General features: G+C 40.3%; 1 protein-coding gene across 4 annotated transcripts in view; it reads right to left on the reverse strand.

The window, feature by feature from the left end:
• LOC120539674 (disintegrin and metalloproteinase domain-containing protein 12) overlaps nucleotides 1-19436 on the reverse strand; it is a 568760-nt gene that overhangs the window by 193872 nt on the left and 355452 nt on the right. For all 4 annotated transcript variants that reach the window (XM_039770006.1, XM_039770016.1, XM_039770034.1 and 1 more), the window contains one exon: nucleotides 2619-2805. In XM_039770006.1, coding sequence (XP_039625940.1) covers nucleotides 2619-2805 — 187 coding nt within the window. The remainder of the gene's footprint in view (nucleotides 1-2618; nucleotides 2806-19436) is intronic.

Raw genomic sequence — 19436 nt, forward strand, 5'->3', positions numbered from 1 at the left:
CCTGTCCTGAAAGGGTTCCTAACTTGCACCTGGCATTGTTGGGCTAGGCATACTCATGACCCGGAACTGGCTAAGCTGGTTAGAAAATGAATGGATGAAGAGATGCAACTGTAATACGCTTTTAGGTTTTTCCACTTAAAATATAGGCCAGATGAATTAAGAGTTTTATGCTTTATCTTTAGAAGCAGTCAAATTTATTTTTAAAAAGGAATGATGGCTAGAAATGCCAGCAGGGGATGGTGCAGTACACAAAGTAAACAAACGGCAAGTTTTGTTATCAGAGGAACAGCACCAAAACTTAGTCATTAAACAGACAAAGATTAGGAGCGGAAATTCTCTAGGTTGATTGCTGGACCAATTTATTATGTAACTATATGCATTCCACCCCCTCATACATTTTAGACAGCTTCATAAAAGAAAATGAGCAAGAGGTAAAAATATATTTCCACAAGGCTGTTCTAAGTGCCTACTTTTAAAACATTTGAATTTAATAATTACTAGTAGAATTAGTTAAATATGAAGTCATTAAATAATCTATATTGTTTTGTTAAGGACTCGAGTTCAATGCAACAAAATAAAATTTAAATTATGATTTTAGTAAACTGTTAACAGCTAATTTAACTTTCATTTTAGTAAACTGTTAACATTCATCCACTTTTTTGAATTAACTAAGATTAACAGGTAAGCATGATAGTAACTACCGCTGGATACGACACCGTAGCAGGGCACACTCACTCATACAGAGCCTAAGTATTCACCCCCCTAGTAGATTTAATTTGGCTTTATTGAAACTGACCAGCAGAAAAAAATTGAGTCTGTGTGCACAGGTCTCTCTCAATCGGCATAGCACATCAGGAAGCTGCAATTATCCCCATTATCTTTCGCAAAATTTTTCAAGTTCTGTCAGGTTGCATAGAGATCATGAGTGAACAGCCTTTTTCAAGTCCAGTCACAAATTTACAGTTGGATTGAGATGTAGACTCTGACTCAGCCACTCCAGAACATTAACATTGTGTGTTAGCTATTCCTGCATAGTTTTGGCTTTATGCTTGGGGTCATTGTTTTGCTGGAAAAAAAAAATCTTCAAAGGTGCAAATTTCTTGCAAACTGTATCAAGTTTTCCTCCAGGATTTCCTGGTATTTTGCAGTTATAAACATAGCTTTCTGACTTTGATTCTTGACTAATGATGTGCTATTAATGAAAGATAGTCTTTATTCTTGGTTACCGAGAACTGCTTGATATATTGACTATATCAATTTCCCATATTTTCTGTCATCTTATGAATCAGAACTTTATAGCAATAAAATGTGAAAACTTCTAAGGGGTGAATACATTTTAAATGACGTGTATATCCATACTACTACACAACTCGGAGCAAAACAATATCTGAAGAAAACCCACTCAGACATTAGGTGAAATAAGCAAATTCCACGTGGAGTTACAGACCCTAAATCAAATCCAGAATGAGTAGCTGCACTAACCACAGTGCCATTCATGTTAATTCTATTTACTCAGTGTTTATTATAGTGTAACTAATACTTTTATAATAGCTTTTCACTTAGATGTATTTGTTAATATTACCACTTTTCTTTTAGCTACATCCCTTTTCAGTAAGTAGGATATTTGGTTACTAGACAAGAGTTTATGCAGGTCGTATTCACAAACAACCCATAACCACAATTTAATTGGGATGTAAGAGTTCAAGTACTGCCCCCAATTGCTCACATCTTTGCTCTGTTATCCGTACTATTGCATTAGGATTATCTACAATCTTTGCATTTTTCCCTTGCTTCATATAACCAAATGAAAAATGCATTCAATAGGACAAGCTATTTTCCTTAAGTTTTCAAAATTACAGTAAGGCAGCATCCGGGCCTTACTCTAATGACCATATTAACCTTTATTATAAAATATAAAAGAATGCTGTTTTTGTTCCATTCTAAACTAACAAATTGCATTTGAATGTTAGGAAACTCCAGGATTTTTCTAAATTAATTTTAATAGAAAGCAAATAACAATCCATACAATTAAATCAAACTTAACAAAACCAAAGTTTGACCCCCACGCAAAAGAAAGAGAGGAGAGCTAGCCATCAAAACAAAACTTTGAAACAACAAGTATCCTTTTCCCTGATATAGACACTTATTCTAAAATGTTATTGATTAGATCATGCCATATTTTTCCAATTTCAGATAGTAAAGGACATCAGTTACCCACTAACTTAAAATTGGTGGGTTGGGATTCTTCCAGTTGAGCAAGATAAGTCTACATGCTTGTAGTGAAGTAAAGGCAAATATGATTTGTTTGTCCTTCCCCACTTTAAGTCCATCTGGGAGTTCACCAAACACTGCTGTTAATGGTTTAGGAGTGATTGTGACACCAAGGCTATCTGATAGGCATTCAAAGATTTTTGTCCAAAATGATGTTCATTTGGAGTACGCCCAAAACTTGTGACCAAGTGAGGCTTGAGCTCGATTGCAATGTTCACGGGTTGAATCTTACCCTGGAAACATTTTGGATAATTTTAAATAAGATAAATGAGCTAGATAGGAAACTGTGAATTGAAATAATTGTGAAATAATTCACTCCAGAATTTTAGAAATAATTTCTACCTTACCCTGCTAGAAAACATATTGATGACTGTTTTGCTTCTTTCTGGAAATGCATCTGAAATGTTAAAATTGTGTCCACAAGTCCCTTGAGAAAACTTCAGCTGTTCAGCCCTGTAGATCAAGTGTGAACCATTTGCAGCACCTTTAACTGGTTCCAGTATAAAAGAATTATTTTCAAGTGAGATGAATCCCCTAAAATAAAAAACAGACCTTATTAACATTTTTATACCATTAATTTGTTAGGAAAATGCACCTTTGACATTCTGGAGTTACAGTATTGCAATAATATGGTTTATTGTGATTTGAACTTCATATTTTACTGGAACAGTTAGCTGTGAAGTGATAATCAACATATCAGGCTGATAACCAATTTCCACACTTTCAAATTAATTTCTCCATTGTACAGACCAGGAGAAATCTCTTTAAAATAACCATCACAGAGCGCACTTTCCAAATTACATGCAGATATTAACACAGTCTGCTTCTAGTCCAACCAATTTAAATTCTTGCAATCAACTGTCTTTGAAATTCACCTTGACTTCAGCCTGAACAGTGATCCCCTAGCAAAAGATATCCTTAAATTCCATGTAGCCTGTAATGTAAAGTGCTATTGCAGTGCTGTCAGTTTGCCTACTGTTTTAAACTCCTTAATGCCAAAAGAATTTTATGGATCACTGGCTAAAATCCATGACTTTGAAATTCAAATCCAGCAATGTAGCATTTAAAAGTTTATATTTTTCTTATAAATACATGAAGCAAAATAAAAAGATGTAATTCTGTTGTGGAATTTGTTCTAAGAGGTTACTTTTGCCCAGCACCAGTCAACTGCACCTTTAACATTAGTATCCTTGGTTCATAATACTTTCTGTGCCACTATTCTATTGTACTGAGATCTGAGGAGTGTGCAAGCCACTGAACTGAAGTTGCTTGACATGATATATGCTTAGTATCATTGTACATTATCCTGCCAGAAGTATTCATTTGAACAAGGATATTATGTGTTACTTACTATGTGCTTCAGAATGAAGTTACCAATATTATTTAAAATCAAGTCAAGTTGGGGAGCATGCACCAGTACAGAGCGTTGCTGCACCCACCACAAAAAGAAATAGCTTGGGATCCTGGTTGGCAAAACCCCAGGCAGACACGTGGTCCAGTCCCACCCTCCGGAAATGAACATCTATCTGCCTCAGCCATGTGTTACATGGGTGAGCCTTTGGCCTGGTCCAGCAACTTGGGTCCCCAACAATGAGGATCCTACGAGCTGAATCACCCTCGGGGAATCGCGTCACATGGCCATAGTGCTGTAACTGATGCTCCCTCACAATGCAGGAAATGTGCCTCATTCAGGACTTCATGAGCAACTGCTCATTTGGCACAAAGTCAAACCAGTGGTACCCAAGGATTTTCCGGAGAGACACAGTACCAAATCAATCCAGTCTTCGTCTCAGGTCACTGGATAGCGTCCATTTCTCACAATCATATAGCAAGACAGAAAGCACCAGGACTCTAAAGACTTGGACCTTCGTCATTTTGCATATATATCGGGAGAGCCACACACCCCTTACTCTCTCAATCCGTCTACTGACTTCATAGGAAGAGTCACCAGAGACATGAATATCACTGCCAAGGTACAGTAAGTAAACCTCTTGATAAGGTCAACACTCTCTCTGCAGACAGACACACTTCTGATGGCTGATGGCCTAAGTGGTCATTAAAGGCCATTATTCAACGAACAGTAAAAAAATAATCAGTTAATGCATTTCATTTTGTCTCTCTTGTTATTGTTTTACAATTGTGTATACAACTTCCCAGTCACTCCATAGGGTGGTCCAGATCTAATTATGCAATTTTCATTATGCTATAACTTATTAAGTTTATTACATAGAAAATCACCCGAAAAATCCCGGACCATCGAGAAGTGTGCAAACTGACAACATGAAGAATTGTCTTCGCGCCAAACTGAAATCGTCCCCGCATAAATCAAAGTCATCCAGACGATCTGGATCTGCATAATTAGATCTGGAACACCCTGTAGATAACTTCTCATTTTAAAAGTAATAGAGGAAATTTGACTTTGAATGCATCAATCCATTCTTACAAATTTTCTGTCAAAGACGAACAAAACGGAGCCACAAAAACATTTGGGACAGGCACCCGTTTATTGTTCCTGGCTGCAAAATTGGATAATGTTTACAGCTTAGAGTCCTAAACAGAACTGATTCGATGGCACAAAGATGGAAGCTTTAAGGGAGAGTGGAGGAAGTGACATCATCAGTGGGGTCGGAAGCTGGAAGTGGTGTCATTGGACCACAAGACCGGAAGTGATGTCATCAATTGGGCCGGAACCAGAAGTGGCGTCATTGAGGCCGGAACCAGAAGTGACGTCGTTGGGCTAGGCGGGATTTCCTATAATTTTTTTGCAGAGAAGTTAAAGAAAGAGTTAGTGCACTCCACCACCCCCTGGTCTGGCATGGAATTACTCTCATTCAGGCCATTTAGCTGCCTCCCATATGCACATGTGTGACAACTGCTAAAGAGTGATCAACATGCCTGCCATTTCTGTTTACAACCTTCTCAAACTGGGCTTTTTTGGAATTCTGTACAATCCACTATTTCCATTTTTGTAAAAGGTTTTGTAAAATATTTATGTTGGTAACGGTGTATTTCCAGATAATTTTCAGTTATTTTCTTTATTTGACTCTGAGTTTTAAAATCGTGTTTTGCAGCCTTTTTGGAGTAATTGGACAAAATCATTTCTGTTCATCCAGGCATTTATTCCAAAACAATTTCAGTTTCTCTCTTCTTTCTTCTGTTGGTTTTTGATATGTTATCTTAGCAGAGACCACTCCTTTTACGGCTGTAAAATCCCTTTCACATATGAGACTCAGGAAATTCCAGCATTATCCATTCAAGGAATTTATTAGGATTCACTGGGCTACATACCCCAAAGTTACATACCCCAGGGCTGTTTCCCAGTCTAATAATATTCATACATGAAAGTTTCATCTCAGGAAAGGATTTGGATATTTTAAGCAGAGAAGGTCTATAATGACCCATTGCAATTTTCTTGAAGAAAAAAGAAATGGGTAATCTGCAGTTCTCCAGCATGACATCTGATCTATTTTTAATTTGATTAATCCTTTGCAAAATATACTTCAATGACAAAGATGCATTTTTGGCCCAGTTAAAGTTATTTATTAGTAATAGAAAAAGAGGAGCCAAATGCAAAGCCAGAAGTACTGTAAAGAATGATGAGTACTTAATGCATTTTAAATGGTCCGGTAAGCTGCACTAAACTTAGTTTCCACACGATGCATAGCATGCAACCCTGTTTCCCAATGCTTTGTTGCTGCATCACTTCTGGTAAAGATTGACACTAGATTCACTGACAGAAATCTGCGAAGAATGCAGTGCGGAGCTGTGCCTCAGTGTAGCTGGATATAACTATAGACTTCTTGACTTGGAAATTGAGAAGTATGCTTCAAATAGCAATTCACTTTTAAACAATTCAATTAAGAAACAGTTCTGTGAAATGATCAGGTTAGTCTACTATGACAGACTTATTTATATGAACATCAATAAAATGTACAAGTGTGAGAAAACCATTACAAATTGTATGCTATCCTAGGCAATTTTTTAAGCTTGGATTAATACCAGGTCTCAACTTTGAAAATCTACAGGTCCACTGTTGCAGGATTCTTGACCAAGCTATGTTAACACTTGCTCTCAACATGGGAACCTACTGTTAAATTCCTGTGTAATTTGGCATATCATCTAATGTGAATAACCAAGTCAAATAGTATGCCTTCAGATTTATTTTTAACAGTTCAAACACGAATGTCAACTCAAACCTACGCACAAGTCACAGGCCTTAAAGTGAGCTTATTACATGTAGCATGTGAAGGATGAGCACAGCAAAGTGTCCGCTACTGCTCACAAAATGTACTGTCCACTAGTCATATGAGTTTATATATTCTCATTCATGTTACTAAAGTACATTGTTACTACACGTTACCATTTCAAGTTGCAACAAGACCTAAGATGGATGATTGATCTTTCTATATTTTTATCATTAGCTCTGCCCCCCAAATGTTTGGCGAAAAGACAATTTCCCCTCTGGGATTAATGCCAAAAACAAAACAAAAAAATACAGTTATGGTTATCACAGCTGCTAATTTTAAATTTTTATATTTATTTTGTTTTAAACACTTTCCTGGAACAACTTCAATTTTTACTTAAACAGTTTCTTCTAATTGACAGCAGATGAGTGAAGTGTCATCATTAAAGTCTGAGTCGTAGCTGATTGTGCCAAATCAGTTTGCATATTGTTGCCACAGTTTTGTAATCTTGCCTGAACATTTTTTTCTGTATTACTAGAATGGTAGCATAAGACTGATTGATGCAGAACATTTGGTCTCCAAAAATTACTTTTTGTCCAAAATCAATCAGCCTGGAGATTTTTTTTCCATCTTCTCAGATGCTGCCAAGTGTACAATTCATAGGGTGCTCATTACATTGCTATGAAAATTGTTTCATTTATTTTTAATATTGACCGATAAGTTTGCGCTTGGTGGATTGTGGAACATCCCGGACACATATTTTCATATATTCATCTTGTCTGTTACATCTCTGATGTTTCTTTTCTGCAGCATGACCTTTTCCTTACATGGTTTTTTGTAATTTCATTCCTCATTCATTTTAAAATATCTACTTTTGTCACTTTTACTGATAACACTTTAGTTTAGGTGTTGCAAAAATGCATCTATTACTCATTTACTATTATGTAACAAGACCTAAACAAACACTTCTTTGGGTCTTTATAACACTTACAAAGCATCAACACTGTAATGTGAAATGCTAACAAAGCTTCACTTTGGAGTGGTCTCAGGTGGCTTAACTGACTCACATTTCTTTATGTATAATACACTATTGTGGCTGTCCAGGATTTTAAATCACCTGTAGCTTGAAAACCGTTTGACCTATTAACCTGAAATTTGGTACACATATACTACGCAACATCTTCTATCCGTTTTCGGTTGATGATGGACCTCCAAGGCTATTCCTCTTTTTCTTTTTCTTTTATTTTATTGTAAAATCAACTCTCGACAGCGGGTGACACTCTGGCGCATCCATACGGGCGCCATCCTCATCCCTACCACCTTTGCCGTCACTTTCCCTACCTCTTCATATCTTAAATCATTCTTGAAGCAGATTGAAGACTTAAGTGCCAACTTAAGTGAAAAATTAAAGAAAGCATCTATATATATAATTCACTAAGGCAAGACGGCCATGGAAAGCACGCCGGAAGGGGCGTGGATTCACTAAGCCGCCGACAAGTGAGACACCTATGGCGCACGCAGGAAGGAGCCACGCCCACCAACTCCAAGACCATTGGATACGACGACAACTCGCAGAGCCACGCCCACCAACTCAGACGCGACGACACAGAAAAAATGGCGTCATTTATAATTCGTCTGTCGTAGAGGCAACATGCAGCTCCAACCCACGCTGACTGTTCATAGAGGCATGTTTCTCGCGGAGGTGAATCGCCATATGCAGCGTGTAAAACGGTTTGTGAGGGGTATCCCATGGGATCCTTAAAACATTTCTTTACAACTGAGGTTAGAACACAATGAAGTAAGCAGTCTTTAAAAAAGGAGTTTTCGGTTATGACGCACGACCGCGTGACCATAGCAAGCTGTTTTAAATGCTACATACAGCACATGCGTCTTCTTAGATGCTCCTGCACTTTGCACACACCCCCCTCCCACCTCGCTACTACCGTGGTCGGGTGTCTTGGTGGATTATATATAGAAAGGCATCCAAAACCGCACAGAGCAATGAAAAGTCTACGTGAGTCACAGGTGCATCTGAACTGTACAAAGACGACAACGACTCGAGTGACGAGTTGAGGAAGCAGTCTTTAAAAACCAATAAGCCCTGTGCCTCTGTTTCATTACCGTCTCACCTGCTTCACCAATGCAGGCCCTGCAACAGGGGTAACCAAAGTCCTTGGGTTCAGGGGGGAGTATGGTTACAAAGCTGAAACTTAAAGGAATTGACGGAAGGGCACCACCAGGTGTGAAGCCTTCCGCTTCATTTGACTCAACACAGGAAACCTCACCTGGCCCGGACACGGAGAGGATTGACAGATTGATAGCTCTTTCTCGATTCTGTGGGTGGTGGTGCATGGCAGTTCTTAGTTGGTGGAGCGATTTGGCTGGTTATTTCCAAAGCGAGCGAGACTCCGCCTGCCAAATAGTTACACGACCCAACAGCGGTCGGCGTCCAGATTCCTAGAGGGACAAGTGGCTTTCAGCCACGTGAGATTGAGCATTAACAGGTCTGTGATGCACTTGTATGTCCGGTACTGCTTGCGCGCTACACTGAATGGATCAACGTGTGTCTACCCGGTGTGGGTAAGCCGTTGAACTCCATTCGTGATGGAGACCGTGGCTTGCAATTGTTCCCCACGAACGGAAATTCCCAGTACGTGCGGGTCATACGCTCGAAATGATTACGTCCCTACCCTTTGTAACAACCCCCGATTGTGTGACTTGGTGGATTATATATAAAAAAAGCAGCCGGAACCACAAAGAACAATGAAAAATCAACGTGGAAACCGACTGAGGCGGTGTTTGGAAAATTAACAGTCAGCGTGACTCACAGGTGCGTGTGGACTGTACACAGACGAAAGCGACTCAGGTAGGGAGTTGGGGGCGGGCACATAAGCGGGCAGTGCGTACTGAACGAGCGCTGTTCAACTCCGTCCTTTGCTTTGGAAAGAGAAGGTGCGACTGCGCTCCTCCGGTTTTCAGTCACGGACAATTGTATGTTGGTTCGTAGCGTGCATTGTTGCAATGTTACTTTTCTTGGTGGTTTATTAAATTACGGATTTTTCAAATGTTTATTTTTTCCTCTGTGCTTAAAAATCATTTAAAAAGCGGCCTGATTATGCGCCGTATGCTACGCCACGGGTTGGCTAGTATTAAGTAATTACAACACAAACACTAACTTAATCAGTTTTAACATGAAAAGATGCCAATGAAAGAAGAGAAGAAGCAGGCCACTACGGTGGAGAAAAGAAGAGTTTTTCAGGAAGCAGCAAGCGCATCAACCTCTGAGCAAACAAATGCTAAACGTACAGAGAAAGAGTATGAAAACTGTGAATGCTTAAGTCAAGTGTATTCACTGCATGTTATCGTGCAGTGCGTCGTTACTGGTATCTTGATATTATATTTTTAGTATACAACCATTTAGTAGAAGACCTGGAAATCCACACTGCACACATGAATAACCTAACTACTGCTGTTTTATAAGTGTCATGAAGACCAAAAGAATCCTTTGTTAAGGTCTTGTTACATACAGTAAGAATAACTAAAAAAGTACATGCATTTTTGCAGTGTCTAAACTAAAGTGTTACCTTTTTACTTTTCATGAATTGAATTAGTATGAACCTGTCCTAACAGCACTGGGTCCAAGGAAAGAAACAACCCTGGATGTGGATCAAGTCACAAAAAAGACTACTTTTTTAACTGTACATCCAGATTATGAAATACAGTATATTCATATTTTGTCAACTTTTAAAGCATCCCAGAACCCAGGATGATGCCAAGAATGTAAATGTATCAAATAAATGATGTTTTATTAATAAATAATGTCAAAGAAAGAACAAGCAAGGTGCGAAACTAAGTTCAAGGCAGAAATGATGATAAATGCCTAAAGCCTGTCTGGAGGCAACTGTATAGGGTCATCCGTTATTTCTCTAGAGTTGACGTCAACTTCACACACTACATTACAATGCCCCAAGTACCAAGCAGACCCTTTACATCACATTTTTCTTTGTCACTCTCAAACATCTGGCATCTTTTTCACCTGTCAGTCTAGTTCTCATTCCAGTCCTATTCTCAACTCCACATTCAATGAATGACTGAACTGAGTCTTTGTTTTTTTTATTTTTTATTTTATTGATTTTATTAAAATCAAATAACATTCTATACACATAACTTAGTTTTACAAAAAAAAAAAGTTTGAAAACAAATCAACTCCCACCCATGAGAAATAGAGCTAGGCCAGCAGTGTAAACCTTTATGCTAGTAAAAATAAATTAATAGATAAATTCATACATGAATAAAGATAAATGGAGTAAAAGAGGGGAGAGGACCTGTTTCCTCAATTTAAATGCTTATTCTAAAATGTTATTGATTAGATCCTGCCAGGTTTTGAAAAAGTTTTGTACAGATCCTCTAAAGTGCGAATTTGATTTTTTCCAGTTTCAAGTAGTATATAACATCAGTTAATCACTGACTTAAAAGAGGAGAGTTAGGATTCTTCCAATAGTAAAGGCAATTACAGTTTGTTTGTCCTTCTCCACTTTAAGCCCATCTGGAAGTTGGGCACCTGATAGTGGATTAGTAGGGATTGTGACACCAAGGCTGTCTGAAATGTATTTAAAGATTTTGGTCCAGAATGATGTTAATTTGGTGTAGGTCCAGAACATGTGGCCCAGTTAGGCCAGAACTTGATTGCAGCATTCGCAGGTTGGATCTTGCCCTGGAAACATTTTGGACAATTTTAAATGAGAGAGATGGGCTCGATATATAATTTTGAGTTGAATAATTGTATGCTTTGTACATATGGAGCTCAAGTGAACTCTGTGCATTGCTACTTTCCACTCCTTTTCTAAAATGTTGAGTGAGAAATCCTTTTCCTACTGTTTTCTTGGATCCTTGAAAAGGAGTAACTGTAAAATAGTTTTATATATTACGGAAATGCTGTCTGAGATCGTAGGATGCAAAAACGTTGTCTGTATACAGATCGCTAAGTGATTTAATCTCGAATGTTTTCCAAGCATTAAAAACTGCATATGTTTCTAAGAGTGGAAAAAGGTGGTTCTCGTGCAGAGGTGTCACAGAATAAAGCTTCTCTATCTTAAAATACTTCCAACGTTGGTTCCATATTCTGAGTGAGTGAAGCACAATTGGGTTGTTACTATATTGGTAATAACTTGTATTTATTGGGGTTCAAAGCAAGGAATATAAAGAAGTACCACAGGATTTTATGTTTTATATTTTATATTTATGTTTTATTTTTTATATTTTATCTATTTGTGTCCACGTCCAGGTTTTTATAGTTTATATGTTTGCTGCTTTGTAATACAATTGAAAGTTAGGTAGAGCCGTGCCACCTTTCACCTTTGTAGGGTCGCCCTTTGGATACGTGGATGTTTTGAATTCCAAATAAATGACCCTGTACTGAGGATATAGCAGGTTGGATAATGGATGGGTGAAATGAGATTATCGTTGAATCTAATTTCTTAAAAAAGGATCTACTGATGTATAATGAATGTTTTGAAATAAAAAGAGAAGCTTAGGAAAGATATTCATCTTAACAATGTTCATTTTTCCAGCTAAAGTGAGATGAAGGGTTGACCCATCTATGGAAGTCTTGCTTAATTTTTTCCATAGAGGCAGCAAAACTTTGCTGATAAAGAGCTTTATGTTTACTTGTGATGTTTACCCCTAGATATTTAAACTAATCTTCAATGATAAAAGGGAAGGTGTCAATCTAATATTGTATGCTTGAGAATTCACTGGGAAGAGTACACTTTTATTCAAATTTATTCTGAGATCAGAAATCTTTTTAAATTCTGTAAGTGCTGTTAGGACTGCAGGCACAGTATTTTGTGAATCTGATATATCCTGTACCATATCCTCTGCATAAAGAGAGATTTTCTGTTACAGTCCTTCTCTGATAATCCCCTTTATCAATAGCATTTCAACAATAAATTGCCAGTGGCTCAATGGTGATTGCAAAAAGCAGTGGTGACAAGGGGCATCCTTGTCTGGTACCACGCTGTAGTTTAAAGTAGTCTGAATTAATGTTGTTAATACAAACCGAAGCTTCTGGATTGGTATACAGTAGTTTGATCCATAAACAAATGTTTGAGCCAAACCCAAATTACTCCAATGTAGTAAAAAGGTAGTTCCATTCAACCATGTCAAATGCTTTTTCTGCATCCAACGATAATATCATCTCCGGGTTATTTGACTTTGTTGGTGAATATATTACATTAAACAGGCGTTGAAGATTGGAAGCTAAGTGTCTGCCTTTAATAAATCCAGTTTGGTCTTGTGATATTACCGAAGGCAGCACTTTCTCCATCCTTCTAGCTAGGACTTTGGAGAGTATCTTAATATCATTATTCAGAAGTGAAATTGGTCTGTACAATCCACATTTTAAAAAGTCTTTATTTTGTTTAAGAAAGAAATAATTAATGCTTGGCGAAAAGTTTGAGGTAGAATTTTATTTCCCTAGCTTCTTTAAATGTTGCTAATAGAAGGGGAGCTAGCTGAGCTGAGAATTTCTTATAAAATTCGACAGGGTAGACATCAGGGCTTGCTGCTTTCCCACTCTGCAGTGAATTTATAGCATCTAGTAATTCTGATGGTGCCAGAGGTTTATCCAGTTCCTCTGCACTAAAAGTATCTATTTGTGGTATCTGTAATGCATCCAGAAATGTATTAGATTGTGTCTTGTCTTCTTTAATCTCAGTAGAATATAAAGATTTATAGTAGTCTCTAAATGTGTACATATTTTTATGGTCAATGATTTTGTCTTCGTTTGTGTTGGTGATTGCTGGGATTGCATTGCGAACTTCTTGCTTGTGGATTTGTTAATAATAATAATAATAATAATACATTTTATTTATACTGTACAAGGCACCTTTTTAAGCACACAAGGACACTGAACAAACAATAAATAAAAAACACATTATAAGCAAAACTTAAAACATCAGAAAATAGAGAAAATATAAAAATTAAAACCAAACAATGCCACTATTGTTGAGCTAAGATCTTATTAGTATCCTCTCCATTTTCATAATAATGATGTCTTAATTTAAGTAGGAGTTGTTCAATTTATTTAGTTGTTAAGAGGTTATCCTTATAAGGTTAAGGATAAGGTTATACCTTATCATGGTGGAGGAGTTTGCGTGTCCCAATGATCCCAGGAGCTCTGTTGTTCGGGGCTTTATGCCCATGGTAGGGCCACCCCAGGCAAACTGGTCCTAGGTGAGGGATGAGGCGAAGAGCAGTTCAGTAGACCTTCTATGATGAATAAAAAATTTGAACGGCGTTTTCCCTCGCCCGGACACGGGTCACTGGGGTCCCCCTCTGGAGCCAGGCCTGGAGGTGGGGCTCGATGGCAAGCGCCTGGTGGGTCCCCCTTCCCATGGGCTCACCACCTATGGGAGGGGCCAAGGAGGTTGGGTGCAGTGTGAGTTGGGTGGTGGCCGAAGGCGGGGACCTTGGCGGTCCAATCTTCGGCTACAGAAGCTGGCTCTTGGGACGTGAAATGTCACCTCTCTGAAGGGGAAGGAGCCTGAGCTAGTGCGTGAGGTCGAGAGGTTCCAGCTAGATATAGTCAGCTTGAACTCTGGAACCAATCTTCTTGAGAGGGGCTGGACTCTCTACCACTCTGGAGTTGCCCCCGGTGAGAGGCACCGAACGGGTGTGGGTATACTTATTGCCCCCCGACTTGGAGCCTGTACATTGGGGCTTTCCCTGTTGGATGAGAGAGTAGCCTCCCTCCGCCTTCGGGTGGGGGGATGGGTCCTAACTGTTGTTTGTGCGTATGCGCCGAACAGCAGTCTGAAGTACCCACTGTTTTTGGAGTCCCTGGAGGGGGTGCTAGAGGGCATACCTTCTGGGGACTCCCTCGTTCTGCTAGGAGACTTCAATACTCACATGGGCAAAGACAATGAGACCTGGCAGGGCATGATTTGAAGCAATGGCACCCCGATCTAAACCCGACCGGTGTTTTGTTATTGGACTTCTGTGCTCGTCACAGATTGTCCATAACGAACACCATGTTCAAGTATAGGGGTGTTCATATGTGCACTTGGCACCAGGACACTCTAGGCCTCAGTTCAATGATCGACTTTGTGATTGTGTCATTGGACTTGCGGCCACATGGAGCTGTCAGCTGATCACCACCTGGTGGTGAGTTGGCTTCGATGGTGGGGGAGGATGCCGGTCAGGCCCGGTAGGCCCAAATACGTTGTGCGGGTCTGCTGGGAACGTCTGTCAGAGTCACCTGTCAGAAGTAGCTTCAACTCCCACCTCCGGCAGAACTTCAACCACGTCCTGAGGGAGATGGGGGACATTGAGTCCAAATGGGCCATGTTCCGTGCCTCTATTGTTGAGGTGGCTGACCAGAGCTGTGGCTGTAAGGTGGTCGGTGCCTGTTATGGCGGCAATCCCTGAACCCATTGTTCGACACTGGCGGTGAGGGATGCCGTCAAGCTGAAGAAAGAGTCCTAACGGACCCTTTTGTCCTGTGGGACTCCGGAGGCAGCTAATAGGTACCGACAGGACAAGTGGAATGCAGCTTTGGTGGTTGCTGAGGCAAAAACTCGGGCATGGGAGGAGTTTGGGGAGGCCATAGAGAACGATTTTTGGACAGCTTCGAGGAGATTCTGGTCCACCATCCAGCGTCTCAGGAGGGGAAGCAGTGCAGTGTCAACACCGTATATGGTGGGGATGGTGTGCTGCTGACCTCGACTCGGGACATTGTGGGTCAGTGGGGGGAGTACTTCGAAGACCTCCTCAATCCCACCAACATGCCTTCCAATGAGGAAGCAGAGCCTGGGGACTCGGAGGTGGGCTCCCCCATCTTTGGTACTGAGGTCACTGAGGTGGTCAAAAAACTCCTTGGTGGCAGGGCCCTGGTGGTGGATGAGATATGCCCGGAGTTCCTCAAGGCTCTGGATGTTGTAGGACTGTTTTGGTTGACACGTCTCTGCAACATCGCATGGACATCGGGGACAGTGCCTCTGGATTGGCAGACCGGGGTGGTGGTCCCCCTCTTTAAGAAGGGGGACAGGAGGGTGTGTTCCAACTACAGAGGGATCACACTCCTCAGCCTCCCTGGAAAAGTCTATTTAGGGGTTCTGGAGATGAGGGTCCGTCAGATAGTTGAATCTCTGATTCAGGAGGAACAGTGTGGTTCTTTGATGGACGTGGAACAGCTCTACACCCTTAGCAGAGTCCTGGAGGGTGCATGGGAGTTTGCCCAACCAGTCTATATGTGTTTTGTGGACTTGGAAAAGGCGTTCGACCATGTCACTCGGGGAATCCTGTGGGGGGTGCTCAGGGAGTATGGGGTACGGACCCCTGATAAGGGCTGTTCGGTCCCTGTACAACCAGTGTGAGAGCTTGGTCCGCATTGCCGGCAGTAAGTCGAACCTGTTTTCAGTGAGAGTTGGACTCCACCAGAGCTGCCCTTTGTCACTGATTCTGTTTATAACTTTTATGGAAAGAATTTCTAGGTGCAGCCAGGGTGTTGAGGGGGTCCAGTTTGGTGGACTCAGGATTGGGTCACTGCTTTTTGCAGATGATGTTGTCCTGTTTGCTGCATCAAGCCGTGATCTTTAGCTCTCTCTGGATTGGTTCGCAGCTGAGTGTGAAGTGGCCGGGATGGAAATCAGCACCTCCAAATCCGAGACCATGGTCCTCAGCGGGAAAAGGGTGGAGTGCCCTCTCAGGGTTGGAGGCGAGATCCTGCCCCAAGTGGAGGAGTTCAAGTATCTCGGGGTCTTGTTTACAAGTGAGGGACGAACGGAGCGTGAGGTCGACAGGCGGTGAAAAAGGAGCTGAGCCATAAGGCAAAGCTCTCAATTTACCAGTCGATCTACGTTCCTACCCTCACCTATGGTCATGAGCTATGGGTAGTGACCGAAAGAACGAGATTGTGAATACAAGCGGCTGAAATGAGTTTCCTCCTTAGGCTGTCTGGGCTTTCCCTTAAAGATAGGGTGAGAAGCTCAGTCATCCAGGAGGGGCTCAGAGTAGAGCCACTGCTTCTCCACATCGAAAGGAGTCCAATGAGGTGGCTCGGGCATCTGATCAGGATGCCTCCTGGACGCCTCCCTGGTGAGGTGTTCCGGGCATGTCCAACCAGGAGGAGGCCCTGGGGAAGACCCAGGACACGCTGGAGGGACTATGTCTCCCAGCTGGCCTGGGAACGCCTTGGGATTCTCCCAGAAGAGCTAGAAGACGTGACAGGGGAGAGGGAAGTTTGGGCCTCTCTGCTCAAGCTGCTGCCCCCGCGACCCGACCTTGGATAGGCGGAAGAAGATGGATGGATGTTAAGAGGTTGAGCTCTGAATGCATAGGCTGCCTTTTTCTATGAAGTGCCTCACTTGGACACCTGGCATGTTCTTCATCCATTCTAGTAATTTCGTTGATTAGCTCTGATACCCTCTTGGTTTCCTATTTATTTATGTGGGAAAGATATGAAATAATCTGTCCTCTTAAGAAAACCTTCAGGGTTCCGCAGAGTGTTCCTGCAGAAACTTCTGAGGATGTATGTGTCTCTAAAAAAATGATTTGCTTGGATATAAATTCTGTACAGTTCTCGTCTTCTATACAGAGCCACGTCTGAGATAAAGTACTACATGTGTGACGGCTTTACTCTAGAATCCCAGGGGCAGTCTGGGTAGAATGAAACACACTAACTACAGGTGTCCCTGCATGAAGTTTAATATTCTTCCTCTTCATTTTGTTACTCTCCAGCAGAAGTTATAGAAACAGAATATTTGGGGACCCAAAAATACCCGGAATAAGGCAGTAGGGTGAAGTAATTGAATATGCTGCTACGTATTGTACGACCTACAGTTTGATTAATCAGTTTGCAGAATGACATTGCTTTGAGTTGCTTGAATGCATATTTCATGTGTACAGGAGACTTTTGCTAATTTTTTTTTCTCCAAACGACCACAGCAGATTTTTTAGAGATAATAATGATAATGTTTCTCAACATGATTGGACTTGTTCATTTTGAGTTTGTTCCTGGTGAACAGAAAACATTGCATTGATCTCCTAAGGTGTCTATTGGAAAGCATGGGGAGAAAAAAAAAGCCTTGAAAAATGGCGCATTAAAAAATTTCGTACCATGACGACACACTTGTACATATTGCATTATTATTCAAACAGTTTTGGCCAAAAATAATGTGATGGTTGCTTTGCACTCCCGCTGAAACAACCCTACCTGTATTCCTAAGACCTCACTCTCTGTGAAATTAGAATTGAGACTGAAGTGAAGAAGATTTGCTACAGTGGGAGAAATCCAGCAAAAACAGTAAGCTTTAGTCACAGTAACAAAAGATGAGTCCCAGAAATGTTTCCAGGCATAGAAGTGATGGTGCAAGTGTATTGCATCTCAAGAAGAATACTTTTAAGGTGAGGAAAAGGTACTTGCTCTAAGTTTTATAATAAAGTTTTGGTTTTTTTTTTAACAATTCTAGGAATTTTAGGGTTCCCCCTTTGTAAGATTGTTCTCCTTGTTTGCCTGTTTTTTCTTTAAAGTATTTTGAAAGATTGTCTAAAACCTTACTGTGTTTTTATGATTATTAAGTTATAATATGCTCACTTTTCATTTAATTGTGATTTGATGGTTGTGACTATATTTTTTGTTATTTTTGTAAAATTTCTATGATGGAAGTTTGATTTTGTTTTAGGGTTGTCGACATTTTGTACATTGTTTACTGTGACAGGAGGTCATTTCATGTACACCAAGGTTTTTGGTTTTGGATAAGAAAAACAGACTTCGGCCATAGCTAGCATTAAATATTCTTATAGCATTACAGCTTTCACATGGGTTTTAACATTTTTCTTTTTTATCTCCTGGGCAGTTCTGTTGTTGTTTTGTTTGATCCATTTTTAATTGTGTTCTTTTTTCATAGTAGAGAATTTATTTTTATTATGTCTTTATGCCATAATATATACTGTATATATATATGTATATATATATATATATACTCAGCAAAAAAAGAAACATCCCTTTTTCAGGACTGTGTATTTCAACAATAATGTTTTAAAAATCCAAATAACTTTACAGATCTTCATTGTAAAGGGTTTAAACAATGTTTTCCATGCATGTTAAATTAACCATAATCAATTAATTAACATGCACCTGTGGAATAGTCGTTAAGACCTTAACAGCTTACAGAAAGTAGGCATTTAAGGTCACAGTTCTAAAAACGCAGGACACTAAAGAGACTTGTCTACCGACTGTGAAAAACACCCAAAGAAAGATGTCCAGGGTCCCTGCTCATCTGCGTGAACGTTCATTAGGCATGCTGCAGGGAGGCATGAGGACTGCTGATGTGGTAAGGCAATAAATTGCCATGTCCGCACTGTGAGACGCCTAAGACAGCGCTACAGGGAGACAGGAAGGACAGCTGATCATCCTCGCAGTGGAAGAGCCCGGATCTCAATCCCATTGAGCACGTCTGGGACCTGTTGGATCGCAGGGTGAGGGCTAGGGCCATTCCCCCCAGAAATGTCCAGGAACTTGCAGGTGCCTTGGTGGAAGAGTGGGGTAACATCTCACAGCAAGATCTGACAAATCTGGTCCAGTCCATGAGGAGGAGATGCACTGCAGTACTTCAAGCAGCTGGTGGCCACACCAGATACTGACTAGTACTTTTGATTTTGAGCCTCCCTTCATTCAGGGACACATTGTGAAACATTTTTAGTTTATGTCTTATGGTGTTGACTCTTTTAGTGTTCATACAAATATTTACACATTAAGTTTACTGAAAGTAAAAACAGTTGAAAGTCAGAGGACGTTTCTTTTTTTGCTGAGTATATATATATATATAAACTGGGTAGTGGTTTGCTTAGCCAAATTTAGGAGAGTTTAAATCATTTAGGATAATATATTTAGTGCAAATAAATGTTTACTCAAACAAAATGTGTTTGACTGAATTATGAGATCTTAGCAGCCTGACATATAATTGAGCCATTATATTGCAA

The sequence above is a fragment of the Polypterus senegalus genome, chromosome 1, assembly GCF_016835505.1.
Source record: "Polypterus senegalus isolate Bchr_013 chromosome 1, ASM1683550v1, whole genome shotgun sequence".
NCBI lineage: Eukaryota > Metazoa > Chordata > Cladistia > Polypteriformes > Polypteridae > Polypterus > Polypterus senegalus.